The sequence below is a fragment of the Sinocyclocheilus rhinocerous genome, unplaced genomic scaffold (assembly GCF_001515625.1).
Source record: "Sinocyclocheilus rhinocerous isolate Xijiao unplaced genomic scaffold, SAMN03320098_v1.1 scaffold299, whole genome shotgun sequence".
Classification (NCBI taxonomy): domain Eukaryota; kingdom Metazoa; phylum Chordata; class Actinopteri; order Cypriniformes; family Cyprinidae; genus Sinocyclocheilus; species Sinocyclocheilus rhinocerous.
The window spans coordinates 2,181,614-2,198,141 of NW_015652998.1; the positions used below are offsets into that span (position 1 = coordinate 2,181,614).

Here is a 16,528-nt window from a genome sequence, read left to right on the forward strand (position 1 = left end):
CATATTTCAAACGTAATAAACACTTTTCTCTCACTTCCGCTGACTGCCAAACGCGGAAGACGTTCAGGTGGATGACGTAAGACGTATGCGTCGTGCACGCGCCTCTAAGAAATGCAGGAGCAAAGGAAAACCAGTCTCCTCTTGGCTTATATCGAAATCCTCCGACATTTTTCTTTACAAAATTCTCGTTTTGTGCTTCTAATTCATGAACGGCGTTTTGTTTTGCTCTCTCTCCACGTTCGTCACTAATCACGCAACGCCGACGTCCTACGTCATCCGCCGGAAAGCCTTCCGCGTATGACAGATGGCAGAAGTGAGAGAAAAGTGTTTATTACGTTTGAAATATGAATCTTTTTCTTACGAAAACGCATGGATTTGCTACAGGAGGCCTTTATTCACCCCCAGAGCTGTGTGAGGGACGTTTTATTACGGATGCGCGCACTTTATTTCACGTCGTCTGAACTGTTGACAACAAACACCCGCTTACCCCCATTGAAAGGCTTGGAGGGGCCAGGACAATTTTTAATATAACTCCGATTGGATTCGTCTGAAAGAAGAAAGTCACATACACCTAGGATGCTTCGAGGGTGAGTAAAACACAGGCTAATTTTCATTTTTGGGTGAACTAACCCTTTAACATCATGGAACATAAAAGACAGTTATTTATTTTGTTAAATAATACTTTTAACAACATGGTGTTATAAAAAAAAAACGTTTCTTACAATATTATTCTCATACAGTATCAATGAGCTTTATAAATGAGGATAGCTGTCTTTTTTAGAGATTAACGCCCTCCAAACCAGTAGGTGGCGCTGCAACTCCCGCTTTGTCTATTTAACCCGGAAGTTGTCAGTGCGTACTGCGTTCATCAAACGATTGTGTTGTTGAAGTAGTACTAGTCGTGTTTTGTTAGTATTTACATTTTATCTACCCAAATAATTACAATATAATGCTTTACTAACAACGCGCATAATATAAGTTAGCTTATGATGTCTTTGTACTGTTGATATTACGTAAATATTTACCGGTTCTCCGTGTTATAATCCACTGAAGTGCGTTAGGTAGCACTAAGACACATATAGCACATTTAGTCCGCAAACAGACTCGATATGGGTTCATCAAAGAAACACAAAGAGAAGGAGAAAGACCGGGATCCAGAGGACCGGCACCGTGAGCACAAGAAACACCGTCACAAGGATCGAGACAAGGAGAAGGACCGCGAGCGAGAGAAGAGAAAGAGATCCCGCTCCAGAGAGAGGGGCAGCCGGGGAGCAGAAAAAGACAGGAGCGGTAAAGCAGAAAGGAGCAATGCGGAGCCGCGAGTCAAGAAGGAGAAGCCTGATCCTGCTTTCGAGGACAACAGCGGTCAGTCATCCTGTCCACAAACTTCAGGAGTTACTAGAACTGTGTTGACTTGATGTTCTGCACCACCGTTATCAACATATACTTTGAAATGGCAGAAATATTATGAAAGCGTGTTAAACTCCCTGAAGGAGATCCCAGAATACTATTACATACGATACTTTGATGGAAACTAGTACTGCAGCAAATTATGTAAGGAACTGTGACTGCATGTCTTAACCTGTCTAGGTAGGCAGCTGATTGAGTTTTGAGACACAGCCTTTATCTTATTCTCATTTCGGACTAATGTTCACCATGGTAGCCAGCCATACATCTCATTGTCCCACTTGAAGTAATCTCTATGGCTTTGATAGAGGTCTTTGAGTTGGATGGTGCTCATGTGTGTCAACATCTTATTTTGCAGAGCCAGGTCCCAAATCTGCCAGTGGTGATGCTTCACTCAGCATCGAAGAGACCAAGTATGTTTTATAGCATACTGTTATTTGTAATGGGATGTAAAATGTAATATATTTAAATATAAGTATAATATATTTGGCTAAATGCTATTGCTTTTTGTTTTGCAGTAAACTGAGGGCCAAACTAGGTTTGAAACCCCTTGATCTCAATGTAAACAAGAAAGGTAAGAATTTGATGGTCATGTTACATCAAAGTGCTGTTTACCATTATACACTACCATTCAAAAGTTTGAAGTCAGTATAAAAAAAACAAAAAACTATATATATATATAATGCTTTTATTCAGCAAGGGTACATTAAATTATGACATTTGTAATTAAAAAGTGACAGTTAAGGCAGTAAATCCTGAAAAAAAATGTATCAGTTTCCAAAAATGAACGAAAGAAGGAAAAAAATTAAGCAGCACATCTGTTTTCAACATTGCTAATTAACAAGACATGTTTCCTGAACACAAAATCAGCATATTAGAATGATTTCTGAAGGACCGTGAGACACTTAAGGCTTGAGTAATGTCTGCTGAAATTTCAGCTTTGCCGTCGCAGGAATAAATTACATTTTAAAGTATATTCAAATAGAAGACAGGGTAACACTTTATGTTAAGGTGTCCTTGTTACACACGTGACATGTACTTACTATTATAATAACAATTAATTATGCATAATTACATGCAAGTAACCCTAGGCCAAACCCTAACCATATAGTAAGTACGTGTAATTAATTAATATTACTCCGTACTTAAATGTATAATTGCACTGTAACAAAGACGCCTTAAAATAAAGTGTAACCGAAGACAGTTATTTTGAATTGGAATAGTTCACAATATTACTGTTTTTACTATATATTTGCTTTATTGTACTATATTTACTATATTTGATCAAATAAATGCAGCCTTGGTGAGCATAAGAGACTTAAAAATATACTGACCACATACTTTTTAATGTGAGTGTACACGTTTAATTACTTTAAATGCAACATCTTATTTTAAGCTTTTTTCTAAATCTGTTATTATTTGATGGTCCCTCAGAGGCTGGAACTAAGGAGGAGCCCCTCCTGGCCGAGGCCATCAATCCTGTCCACATCAGACAACAAGCTGAGATGAGAGAGAAACTGGCTGCTCTCAAAGAGAAGCGTCTGCTCAATCAGAAACTGGGGTAGGCAATTTTTGCCACCTGCAAAAGATCACAAAACAAAACATTTACTATTGTAATTATATGTTAGTCAAACAAAATTTTACTAATGTCAGCCTATCTACCTTTTTTGTGTTTTCAGGAAGGTGAAGGTGATTGGAGATGAAGAACCATGGCTGGACGACACATCTGCCTGGGTGGAGAGGAGTCGCAAACTTGCCAAGGAGAAGGAGATGGCAGAGAAGAGGGTGAGGATATAGGAATAGACAGTTGTAGAGACAACCAAATGACTAGCTTTATGTTTGGCTTGGCCTTTATTAGTCTTTTTATTTTGTTTTCTGTGCAATTCCTTTCTCAACAGGCCAAGCTCCTAGAGGAGATGGATGAAGAGTTTGGTGTGAGCAATCTGGTCGAGCAGGAGTTTGCACAGGAAAGGAAGGTGTGTGATCTTATTGATGCTTTCTTGCTGTTCCCCAGTCACAATCCTTTTTTCCCCCCCAAGACAATATTCAGTGCCCCCCTAAAATATTTCTGGTACTTCTGCTGTAATGCCAAAGTTGCTCATTTTCAGATATTTTTTATTTACACAAGGAGTGGCAATATATTAAAATAATTATATTACAATATCTAAAAATTATACATAATAACAAATAGTTATAGGTAATTAAATTTAAGTTCCACACATTTGAATAAATTAATAATTTTTTTTACTCACAAATAGCAATTTCTAACCAATAACATATTTTAGAGGTTGGCATACCTACAAAATTGTATGCATTATAAAAATTAAGATTTTATTAATGTACATGACTTTTCCATGTCTAGAAATCACACTTTTAAAATTATACGTTCTCATGTATTTCCACTTATTAGAAATGACGGTTGTTGAGGGGGTGAATTAAAATAAGAAATATCTCAGTTTTAAGCTGGTTTAACTCATTTTAATTTTTATTTAGTCTTATTTAAAGTCATCTTTAGGCCCCCTTCAAAGTTGACTGAGACCCTCTATTGGGCCTTGGCCCCTTAGTTGAGAAGCACTGCTTTAATCAGCAGAAAAACTGATTAAAAATAGCTTTCATCATGTAACAGTTGTTGGTAGAAAGGTTTCTTTTTTTAGATGCATGTATTTCTTGGTAATGTATTACCTATTATCATAGTACTGCATATCTGTTTATATGTTTATTTGATTAATCTGTTTTTACCGACCAGGACGCATATAGCTCACGTGATCTCAAAGGGCTCAAGGTTCAACACAAGATGGAGTCTTTCAGAGAGGGGGAAACAGTTATCTTAACTATAGAAGACAAAGGTGAGCTAACATGACCATGCTGAATGTGGATAAATGTACTGTTGCTTTAGATGAAAAAGCATCCGCTAAATCACTGACACCACCTACACACACTCTCGTGGGCACACTCAAAGTTTCCCTGTGTGGGTGATTTTCACAGGCGTTCTGGAGGAGGAGGAGGACGTGCTGGTGAATGTGGGTCTGGTGGACAAAGAGAAAGCAGAGAAAAATGTGGAGCTAAAGAAGAAGAAGCCAGATTATAAACCTTATGAAGAAGAGGAGAGTGTGGATGACATGGTCGTTGTAAGACTGCATCTGAAATTCCAAATTATCCAAATGCATTAAAACCTATTTAAAGTCTCACATGGCCAAAAATACCACTGATACTTGTCAATAATCAATTAAGATTAGTCTACTATGTGATTTCCTCTTCATTAAATGTAGCATTGATATGTTTTCTTTGAATTCTTTCCAGTTCAAACCAAAGGCTGTCCTGTCAAAGTACGATGAGGAGATCGAGGGGGAGAAGAAGAAGAGTTTCAGGCTCAGTGCTGGAGGTTTTGTGGGGGGTGAGAGAGAGCGGGAGCTGCAGGCCATCAGAGAGAACCTACGCAATCAGGCCCAGTCTCTGGACATGCCTGTTCTCACCCTCGCCAGTGAATACTACACGCCACAGGAGATGGTGAGAACAATCTGTTTAAGTGCACTGGGTTTTGAATTTCATTTCATTCTTGACTGACGTAAAATTTTTTGCCACGTGTGACATCAGGTGGGCTTTAAGAAGACCAAATGCAAAGTCAAGAAAATCAGAAAGAAAGAGAAAATACTCAAGGTTGATGACCTCTTGGTTGATGAGATGCGAAGCTCAGATTTCGGTTCCAGGTAAAGTCTTCACTCATTTGCTGTTTAATACTCCTGTGACACCAGTTATTTCAACCCAAAACTGGTTCTGGCATTTAGGTCTCGAGGCCGAGGTAGAAAGCAAGCAGATGAGAAGGAGGGGGTGGAGCATGGAGGTGTTGCTATGGAAACAAGCAGCAAGGCCAGTGATGTCCTCCAGCAGTCAGATGACATTAGAATGGCCGACATGGACATTAGTGATGATGGTAAGAGAACATTTTCATGTCTAAAGTTAAAACCTGTTTTTTCTTTTTCTAATGGCATCTGCTCTTCCTTTGAAATTCAAATGAATTGCATCACTATTCTCTGCACCCACACTCTTTCTCCTTGTCTATTTCAGAGGACTTCACCCCTCCAGAGCCTACTGCATTAGAAGAGGATGAAGCTGAGCAGGAGCTCCAGAAACAGCTTGAGAAACAGAGGAAACTCAGACAAAAACAGATGCTCAAAGACTCAGGAGAAAAGGTCAGGACTTTCAATTCTTGAAGCGCTTCTTCAGAAATATATATACTAGGGGTGAAACAATACACGTATTCGTATTGAACCGTTCGGTATGAGGCTTTCTGTTCGGTACGCATTACAAACCGAACGATTCGTTGGACTAATCCTATTACAGCATATTATTTATTCTATTAGGTTAGATTAGTGCACGTGCGCATAGAGAGTGCATTCTTTCACTGCATGATTCAGTCTATTAAAATTCATTTAGAATGATCACAAAATTCAAGATATGGGGACAGAAAATGTATATATTTACATAATTTCATATAGTTAATCAATATCACACGAAGAGTGCCGTTTTTTCTCTCCAAAAATCAGCATGATTACAAATGATTTTTACAACAGTTCAATAAACAAGAAGTTAATTAATAGACTTACGTTTTAGACACCATATTGCCCGTTTTTGCTCATTTTCGCCAACAAAAATAAATCCAAACACAGCCACAGCACTGTTTTGTGTCTCTGAGCAACATGGTGTTTAGTTCCTGAATGAATCAACCTTTAAATGATTCGGTTCAATCGTAATGAATCACTTATTAACAGTGACTTGCTGCCACCTGCTGGAGGTTTTAATTTCACATTTAAAGTATCTTTAAATTTTTTTATTAATTTTTAAACATCAGTTGTTAATTATTATGTTTAAAATATCAAAACATTATGCATTTGTAACTGCAGGTTAAAGCATTGCATGTCCCTCTGAGCTGCATTAAACCGTGTGTGAAAGCATCTAAATGCCATTCGTTTTGCGTCTCTGAGCAACATGGTGTTTAGTTCCTGAATTAATCAACCTTTAAATGATTCGGTTCAATCGTAATGAATCACTTATTAACAGTGACTTGCTGCCACCTGCTGGAGGTTTTAATTTCACATTTAAAGTATCTTTAAATTTTTTTATTAATTTCAAACATCAGTTGTCAACTTATTATGTTTAAAATATCAAAACATTATGCATTTGTAACTGCAGGTTAAAGCATTGCATGTCCCTCTGAGCTGCATTAAACCGTGTGTGAAAGCATCTAAATGCCATTCAGATGCAACTTCTGTGTTGAATTATCATCAAAAAAAGATGAATTTTGTCAATACTGACTCCATTTGCTTGGTAACGGCCCAAATGTCTTATTGGCTTATTAAATGAAAGAGAGAAAAAAGACTCAAAAGGTGATGCACATTTTTTAGAAAAAATGGCTTTATAAAGGTAAAAAATGCCCATAAAAGGTAAAAATCAATTTAAACTTATTGGAAAAGATTAATCTGCTACATCAGCTGGAATACTTAAAACCGGAAAACGCACCGAACCATGACACCTCTGTATCGTATTGAACCGAACTGTGAATTTTGCGAACCGTTACACCCCTTATATATATATATATATATATATATATGCATATGACCCCTTTAATAATTACAAATAATAATGTTTAAATAATGTTTATTCAACTGTTTCTTCTGTATCTTTCCTTGCATTGGTGTTTTTCAGGTGGCTGAGCACATGAATCAATTGGTGAAGGCGAAAGATGATGACAACGACCCAGACAAAAAGAACAACATTGTCTTTAATGCAACCTCTGAATTTTGTCGCACTCTTGGAGACATCCCCACCTACGGGCTGTCAGGAAACCGAGAGGACCAAGAGGATATTATGGTATGCAGCATCCCGACCCTGTTCTGTTCTAGTTCTCAACGGCCTCCACTACTATTCTGGATGAAGAGCCCATTGTGAACTCTGGTCTCGCTCCTGCACTACACTTAAGATATATAGTTTCACTTGCGGATATTAAATGTGTCTGTTTTGTTTGGGTCATACAGGACTTTGAAAAGGATGATGAGAAAGAAGGAGGCGGACAGTCAGACTCTGATATGGATGACAACGTGGGCTGGAGCACCGTCAACCTGGATGAAGAGAAAACCCAGGCAGATGTGAGTCTTCTGCTCACCTCACTGACAGCAATTCAGTTGGACTGGGAAACCTTCACTTCAACATGATTTTTCTGTTTTCTGTTATAGTTCTCAACGACCTCCACTACTATTCTGGATGAAGAGCCCATTGTGAACTCTGGTCTCGCTGCCGCTCTACTTTTGTGCAAAAACAAAGGTGAGATATCAACCAAATCTGCTTTTGAACTGAATAGAATGGGTAACAGTGTCTAATTTATTAAAAAAACATTCACTTAACTCTTTCAGGACTGCTGGACACACAGATGCTGAAGGTGGCTCGTGTCAAAGCCCCAAAAGGAGCTCTGCCAAATGATAACTACTGCATCGAAGACAAGATGTAAGTAGATGTTGCAAAACTTTCTCCAGTGGTTGTTTCTTATTTTAAAAAAGCCGAGATGTTCCCATTTCCTTTTCTTTCCACTGCAGGAATATTGATGACAAGTACAGCAGGAGGGAGGAATACAGAGGCTTCACTCAGGATTTCAAAGAAAAGGATAACTACAAGCCAGAAATCAAGATTGAGTACGTTGATGAGTCTGGTCGCAAGCTCACCCCTAAAGAGGTCCGTGCACATGTGGTTCTCAACCAGTCACATCATTAGATAAATCACTACTTCCTCCTTCTAAAATGTCTATATGAGTGCTCAGCCTCATTTGTCGTCCTCCAGGCTTTCAGACAGCTGTCCCATCGTTTCCATGGGAAGGGCTCTGGCAAGATGAAGACTGAGCGGAGGATGAAAAAGCTTGAGGAAGAAGCGGTATGTTTTTTTTTGTTTTTTTTTAGATCGCCAAGCATATTAAACATGAAGCATCATTAACTGACATATTAAAATCATAATTCATGATTCTGTTAGGGTCATAGAAGTCATCTGACTTCTCGCATGTTTGTTTTCCTGCAGCTGCTGAAGAAGATGAGCAGCAGTGACACTCCTCTGGGCACCGTTGCTCTTCTGCAGGAAAAGCAGAAGTCCCAGAAAACTCCTTACATTGTGCTGAGTGGCAGTGGGAAGAGCATGAATGCGTTAGTATTTATTCAGGATTTCCATTTCAGCTATTATGCTCTATCTACATTCTATTTGTTAATTGTTTTCTTATCATCTTTTCACAGGAATACCATTACAAAATAAATGTGGATACTGGAACCAAACAACTGGTCTTTCACACAAAATCTACTCATTTTAGCCATCTTTTAAAAATGAATAGTCGCAACCAGTGATGTGTATATACAAACGCTGTTTTGTGTGTAAATTCACACCCCTTGATTTGATTTCTTAATTCATAGAATTTTCTGTAGAACACTATTCTTTGTGTTTTGTTTTTTTTCTCATTAAAAACTTGCGATGAAACTGATCTAATATTTTTGATGTATTATTACAAGCATTTGGGTTTGTTTTGTAGATGTTAGTACTGATTACACGACAATAGGAATATGCTTAAAAGATGCATTAGACATTAGGTACATTCAGGAGTTCTTTAGCTGGTGTTTGCTCCACTGTTTTTCGCTTACCGGTAATTTAAGTTCCAGTATCACAACTGCATCGCCATCTAATGTGGATCTGAATCTCCTCTGAGTTTTACGCAATTTACTCTGATACTAGTGAGTTTTAGACAGCGGTCATTTCATTTGAGGGGGTGTGACCTGCACCATGTATAATTAAAACACTTATTGTGGAAAACTGCGAGTACAGTCTTTTAATCGCATGAGTGCACACCATTCAGATGACGCTTCGCAAGAACACAATTTATTTCTTAATGTGCAAAACTTTATTAAATTAGCATGAAACTACTGTGCAATATTAATAGGTATATTGATAATATACCATTTGATAAAATGGAAACAAGATATGAAGGGAACAACTAAGAGTGCCAAACACACTGTGACGGTCATATTATTACTAAAAAACAAAATGCACAACATAATAAAGACATGAAAAATTGTGAATTGAGACATACATTTGTGAGAGTGCAAACAATAAATCCTTAATTATTCATAAAAGTTTCTAGAATATGTTGAAACAACACCGCAATGGTAGAAGATGCAACACCATCATTACTACTAAAGACCTGTTCACACCAAGAATTATAACTATAATATTAGCATTCACACCAGAAGACAATAATATTCTGTTTATTGTAAGTGTGTGCACAGTTTTGTTCTCAGCCGCTTTAAACGCTCAAGCTTTTTACGGACTTCTGATTTTTATTGTTTATCAGTTGGAAAAAAAAAAACTTCTGAAAGTGATTCCAATGGTACTGTTTCCAATGGTATCGTTACAGTTGTGCTATGAACATCCATCTTCTCATAGAATAATTATGACTATAGATATCGCCCTTGGTGTGAATAGGCCTTAACACTGTAACCTCAGAAAGGAGAGGTTTGAATGCAAAGCCCAATATTAGATGAATAAAAACAGACTTTACAACAATCCCACAGGTTTTAGTAATGTACTCCAAGGCAATGCTTGCAGGTGTTGTTGTTATAAAGATGCATTAATGACCGAGTGTATGTAAGTGATGCATTGTATTCAAATGCACATTGTTAGTGTTGTGTTTTGTTTTGTATCAGCACCAAGGCACTCTTGAGGCCACTTGGTCCAGAACAGCTATAATTTCTGTCCCTTGGAGCAAATATGATGTGGGGTCAAGAGGTGCATTGACCTCTCACTCCCACCCGCTCAACACAGGCAGAGTCAAAGGTGCTGGGAGTGCTTTTACATCAGCACGGTGTCTTCTGTTCTGAGGATGACGCTTAGGATTCTCTGGAAGTGATTTGAACTTTATTCCAAGTGTATCTGGGTCTCCGCCATATGGCCTTGGTGATGATCCATCTAGTGGAAATGGCAAAAATGTAAAATGTGTCATGTAAATTAAGAAAATATAGTTTGATGAAATCTGGGACCGATTTCTTACCGAAGATCCAGCTGTTGGGATCTTTCAGCGCATCCTCGCTCCTGTGAATTGTCTCACTTTCAGCAGAGAAGAACTGATAATTATGCTGTTTATAATTATAATTATAAACCTGGAAGAAGAAATGAGTCCAGTTACTTAATGACAACTTTGTTTGAATGTATTTTCAGGGCTGCTTAAACTCAAAATATTCAAAATATTTCTCTTTTAGATATTTTTGACACAGTATTGCTGGTTATTTTGTACATTTTTGGAAATAGTTCCATGAAGTCTAAGCAGAATCAACAGGCTGTAAATCGGAGGACTAGAAGTAACAGTAATATAAAGGTTACATTTGTATGCACAGTACCTTTGAAATTCTGTTCACAAGATTTTGGCTCTCATTCCAATGCTGTGTTGATATCAGGTTAGTATCGCTGATCCTGTTACAAAATAAATGTACTAGTGTTTATTATGGTTTGCAAAATGCATAAAGAAGCATTAGTGTACAATATGAAATTACCTTTCTTATTAGACACACCTGTTTGTTAGAAAATAATGACTGACACTTTGCTGGTATGTGTAAGGCCCTTTTCAGGCAGAAAGACTGTTCCCTCTGAATTTTGCAACTGAGGATCCAGTTTTTGATGTGGACTATTGAATGATGGTCCACACATGTTTAGTTCGGTGCTGTCGTCTGTCTCCTCTAAAATGGGAGTTAGCAGGAAGTCCTCTCCGTGCATTGGAATGTATGGAGCCAGACTGTCCAAGTCTAACTCGCACAGATCCTACAGTAAAGCACAGCACACAGGAAGGTTGTTCACAACCATGTATACTAAAATTCACAAATTTGGGGTCAGTAAGTGTTACTGACCGACTGTTTTAAAAATTTATAATAATAAATGTTTCTTGAGTACTAAATCAGCATATTAGAATGATTTCTGAAGGATAATGTGACACTAAAGACTGAAGTAATGGCTGCTCAACATCAAATGAATAAATGACATTTTATGTATAAAATTATATAAAATATATTCAAAAAGAAAAGTTATTTTAAATGCTAATATTTTACTATATTGCTGTATTTTTGATCAAATAAAAAAAAGGCTTTTTGCATCATCTTACGACCCCACATTTTTGAAGTGTAGTGTAAATATGTTTGGTTTATGAGTACAGTAATAATTCAGTCCCATGGTATATATCAAAGTACTACGGCATTAACATCTGATACCACAGTAAATTTCGAAAGGGTACTCACAACAATTGAAATTGCAGCACTCTTCTGTGTTATGTGTGATCTCTGTACAGTCCTGAACTTCCTGTATGTCACCCTCTGAGCAAAAACAGAATTCATTATCATGATAAACTTCGTTTTTAATATTTGAAACATCATTTCCATGTTAATTTTACCTCTTTGGTTTAGAGGTGTTGTAGGACTATTGTGCTCATTTGATTTGGTTTTCAGGCTGCTATTGTCTTGCTGGGCTGCAGTCAGTGGAAAAGTGGCAGGCTGGGATTCACATGGTTTCAGAAGTTGTTCTGTCTGCTTCAGCAAATATGTCAAATCGGGCTGCTCCACTCCACTACAAAGGTACAAAGTGAAAATTTTAAATTAAATATAAAAAATAAATAAATATTAAAACTTCCTGGGAATTGAACCTATGACCTTAGCATTGCAAGTGCCAATTTTCTAACCTAAGAATGTAATTGATGCAGACGACACTCTCTGGTACACCAGTACGACTGTTGCACACCAATGATGCGTCTGTCTCTGCCCACACATAGCCACCATGTCCGTGCAGCAGCCGATATTTACCTGTCGACACCGGACCCTTGGAAAGCACTGTTCCAGACAGATATTTGAACACTATTAAAGAGATTCTGTTATTTACTCATTCTCATGCCATTCCAAACCTCTATGATGTTCTTTCTCCCATAGAAAACAAAAGATTACAAAAAATAAAATAAAATAGTTTGACTTAAGACTTGCATTATCTTAGAAATAACAAAGTCATATGGGTTTGGAATGACATGGATGTTTTTTTTATTTTTTATTTAACACATAAGGCATAATAAAATCAGTCAAATTAAGCATACAAAGTGGAAAACAGATGACAAGATCTTCCTCTTACAGTAAACGTGTGCCTTGCGGATTTGCTGGCTGTCTGATGGATGATAGTACTGGTACATGGACTGGCCCAACAGCTCTGTGTCACAAAAGCCAGTCAACTTCACAACCCTGAGCCAAAAAAGTGCTTCAAATGTAAAGACGGCCCAGAGAGGGTGAAAGCAATTTCATGTCTGGGCTGTGTACGCTCATAAACGTACTTATATTCAGCACTGCATTCAGTTCAATGATCTCCTGCATGGGCAAAACCCTGTACTGAAGAACTAGACAACTGGATCCAGGTGTGGCAGGTGACTTTTTCTTTCCAGTACACTGAATAATCTTCAGACAGTCAAAGATGTGAAAACAATGACAATTGTGTGGTCTTTTGGAAACAATGGGAAGGCACAAATGCATTCTTACTTTCCAAGGAGTCAGCTTCTGGTTCATCACACTTTTTATTCTGAGGATCACTTCACAATCTTGCTGTTCTCGGTTTCCTGAAATATTAGAAGCCAATCAGATCATAAACCAGCCTGGACGAGCATGGAAATTTATGGTCGAAACTGATCTTTTTAGCAAGAGGTGCTCACCGATCAGTCTCGTGAGAATGTCTTTGACCTCCATCTGATCACATGGATGCAAGAACTCAAACAAACTCCTCCCGATCAAATCCATCTGGAAGAGAAACGTACGAGATTTCCTAAAAGTGCCAGTAAAGTGATTCCAAGTACAGGCAATTCATTTAGTTTTAGTGTCATCACCTGGTTAATTCCAGTGTGTGTAGTTACGCCCTTAGTGGTGAAGATGACCTTGCCATTCAAAGACAACAAAACCACAAACCCTCCGAGGGCAGAATCTAGCAACTCCCTCTCATGAGATTTAGCCGATACTCCTACAATCACAACAGCCTTTAGAAAACTTGCTTTCTTTCAACCCCTTTTCTACTTTCAATCCCTTTTCTTTCTACCTGGTGAAGGAGGAGAGGACTGTGTCATCATGGACAGTGCATTCTGAAGGATAATGTGACACTAAAGACTGAAGTAATGGCTGCTCAACATCAAATGAATAAATGACATTTTATGTATAAAATTATATAAAATATATTCAAAAAGAAAAGTTATTTTAAATGCTAATATTTTACTATATTGCTGTATTTTTGATCAAATAAAAAAAAGGCTTTTTGCATCATCTTACGACCCCACATTTTTGAAGTGTAGTGTAAATATGTTTGGTTTATGAGTACAGTAATAATTCAGTCCCATGGTATATATCAAAGTACTACGGCATTAACATCTGATACCACAGTAAATTTCGAAAGGGTACTCACAACAATTGAAATTGCAGCACTCTTCTGTGTTATGTGTGATCTCTGTACAGTCCTGAACTTCCTGTATGTCACCCTCTGAGCAAAAACAGAATTCATTATCATGATAAACTTCGTTTTTAATATTTGAAACATCATTTCCATGTTAATTTTACCTCTTTGGTTTAGAGGTGTTGTAGGACTATTGTGCTCATTTGATTTGGTTTTCAGGCTGCTATTGTCTTGCTGGGCTGCAGTCAGTGGAAAAGTGGCAGGCTGGGATTCACATGGTTTCAGAAGTTGTTCTGTCTGCTTCAGCAAATATGTCAAATCGGGCTGCTCCACTCCACTACAAAGGTACAAAGTGAAAATTTTAAATTAAATATAAAAAATAAATAAATATTAAAACTTCCTGGGAATTGAACCTATGACCTTAGCATTGCAAGTGCCAATTTTCTAACCTAAGAATGTAATTGATGCAGACGACACTCTCTGGCACACCAGTACGACTGTTGCACACCAATGACGCTTCTGTCTCTGCCCACACATAGCCACCATGTCCGTGCAGCAGCCGATATTTACCTGTCGACACCGGACCCTTGGAAAGCACTGTTCCAGACAGATATTTGAACACTATTAAAGAGATTCTGTTATTTACTCATTCTCATGCCATTCCAAACCTCTATGATGTTCTTTCTCCCATAGAAAACAAAAGATTACAAAAAATAAAATAAAATAGTTTGACTTAAGACTTGCATTATCTTAGAAATAACAAAGTCATATGGGTTTGGAATGACATGGATGTTTTTTTTATTTTTTATTTAACACATAAGGCATAATAAAATCAGTCAAATTAAGCATACAAAGTGGAAAACAGATGACAAGATCTTCCTCTTACAGTAAACGTGTGCCTTGCGGATTTGCTGGCTGTCTGATGGATGATAGTACTGGTACATGGACTGGCCCAACAGCTCTGTGTCACAAAAGCCAGTCAACTTCACAACCCTGAGCCAAAAAAGAGCTTCAAATGTAAAGACGGCCCAGAGAGGGTGAAAGCAATTTCATGTCTGGGCTGTGTACGCTCATAAACGTACTTATATTCAGCACTGCATTCAGTTCAATGATCTCCTGCATGGGCAAAACCCTGTACTGAAGAACTAGACAACTGGATCCAGGTGTGGCAGGTGACTTTTTCTTTCCAGTACACTGAATAATCTTCAGACAGTCAAAGATGTGAAAACAATGACGATTGTGTGGTCTTTTGGAAACAATGGGAAGGCACAAATGCATTCTTACTTTCCAAGGAGTCAGCTTCTGGTTCATCACACTTTTTATTCTGAGGATCACTTCACAATCTTGCTGTTCTCGGTTTCCTGAAATATTAGAAGCCAATCAGATCATAAACCAGCCTGGACGAGCATGGAAATTTATGGTCGAAACTGATCTTTTTAGCAAGAGGTGCTCACCGATCAGTCTCGTGAGAATGTCTTTGACCTCCATCTGATCACATGGATGCAAGAACTCAAACAAACTCCTCCCGATCAAATCCATCTGGAAGAGAAACGTACGAGATTTCCTAAAAGTGCCAGTAAAGTGATTCCAAGTACAGGCAATTCATTTAGTTTTAGTGTCATCACCTGGTTAATTCCAGTGTGTGTAGTTACGCCCTTAGTGGTGAAGATGACCTTGCCATTCAAAGACAACAAAACCACAAACCCTCCGAGGGCAGAATCTAGCAACTCCCTCTCATGAGATTTAGCCGATACTCCTACAATCACAACAGCCTTTAGAAAACTTGCTTTCTTTCAACCCCTTTTCTACTTTCAATCCCTTTTCTTTCTACCTGGTGAAGGAGGAGAGGACTGTGTCATCATGGACAGTGCATAGGAGTCTATGGTGTTCATAAGATCCCTCAGGTGCAGGTAAGCGATTGTGAGACGTATGACTGACGCTTTGTCGCGCTGGCCATCCATACTCGGGTCCAGAGGCAGAAGAGCAGTTAACTCCTTGAATAGCTGACTCTCCTTCCTCCTTCTGCTCCGTGCCGCCAAACGAGAATGCGCTTTTCTCCATTCTGTGCAGACCCTGTATTTAAAGTTTGAGAATCTGAATAACCACAAAACATAAACAATTTAAATTAAGTTGTTTTGCTGCATTAGTTCTTTGCTACATCTTTCAGAATGCATAGTACATTTACATGCAATATTCATTTTGTTCAAAAGCATTTGCATTTAAATGTTTCATGGACTAGGTTTAGTTTTACCATAAGCATGCAAACATTTTAAATGACATTGTTTTGGTTGTATGAGCATGCTGCCATTGTCCTGACTCTCTATTAGCGTCAGAGAACGGAACATTCTAAAGCCACTATGTACCCTGAAGACAGAGGGCAGCACCAGTACTGATGGAAAAAGAGACGTCATGACTGCGTCATTTTGTCTTATCAATACCAAGCGTAGGTGCCTGCAGTTTCTGATATAATGTCATGTCTTCTGAGAATACATTCCCATGTGCATTTACATGCTTTTTGCACTCATTTTGAAATTGCTTAATTCACTCTAAAAAATGTTGGGTTAAATATAACCCAGTGCTGGGTTAAAAAGTCACTGTTAGACATTTCAAAGGGTTTTTACAGTAACTTACTGGCAACACTGTTACTGTA

The 16,528-nt window shown here is 38.1% G+C and overlaps 2 protein-coding genes and 1 pseudogene across 2 annotated transcripts in view; 1 reads left to right on the forward strand and 2 right to left on the reverse strand.

Moving 5' to 3' along the window:
- Positions 1-835: 835 nt before the first annotated feature.
- On the forward strand, positions 836-8,917 carry LOC107715383 (U4/U6.U5 tri-snRNP-associated protein 1-like). Its single transcript, XM_016521516.1, has 20 exons — positions 836-1,365; positions 1,766-1,820; positions 1,926-1,981; positions 2,842-2,968; positions 3,087-3,192; positions 3,306-3,383; positions 4,154-4,253; positions 4,393-4,535; positions 4,708-4,914; positions 5,002-5,114; positions 5,193-5,338; positions 5,473-5,597; positions 7,111-7,275; positions 7,440-7,550; positions 7,638-7,725; positions 7,815-7,905; positions 7,995-8,130; positions 8,236-8,325; positions 8,467-8,588; positions 8,676-8,917. Exons 1-20 carry the CDS (start codon positions 1,110-1,112, stop codon positions 8,692-8,694), a joined length of 2,334 nt encoding a protein of 777 aa, XP_016377002.1. The 5' UTR covers positions 836-1,109; the 3' UTR covers positions 8,695-8,917.
- A 1,046-nt stretch (positions 8,918-9,963) lies between these two features.
- On the reverse strand, positions 9,964-13,565 carry LOC107715387 (hypoxia-inducible factor 1-alpha-like; annotated as a pseudogene).
- Positions 13,566-13,824: 259 nt separating this feature from the next.
- LOC107715388 (hypoxia-inducible factor 1-alpha-like) overlaps positions 13,825-16,528 on the reverse strand; it is a 6,649-nt gene continuing 3,945 nt past the window's right edge. Inside the window, exons 2-10 of the mRNA XM_016521522.1 lie at positions 15,710-15,972; positions 15,504-15,634; positions 15,333-15,417; positions 15,163-15,239; positions 14,927-15,081; positions 14,765-14,895; positions 14,328-14,475; positions 14,043-14,215; positions 13,825-13,965 (exon numbers count right to left, since the gene is read on the reverse strand). Of these exons, the coding sequence (XP_016377008.1) occupies positions 13,850-13,965; positions 14,043-14,215; positions 14,328-14,475; positions 14,765-14,895; positions 14,927-15,081; positions 15,163-15,239; positions 15,333-15,417; positions 15,504-15,634; positions 15,710-15,972 (1,279 nt within the window). The 3' untranslated portion in view covers positions 13,825-13,849. The remainder of the gene's footprint in view (positions 13,966-14,042; positions 14,216-14,327; positions 14,476-14,764; positions 14,896-14,926; positions 15,082-15,162; positions 15,240-15,332; positions 15,418-15,503; positions 15,635-15,709; positions 15,973-16,528) is intronic.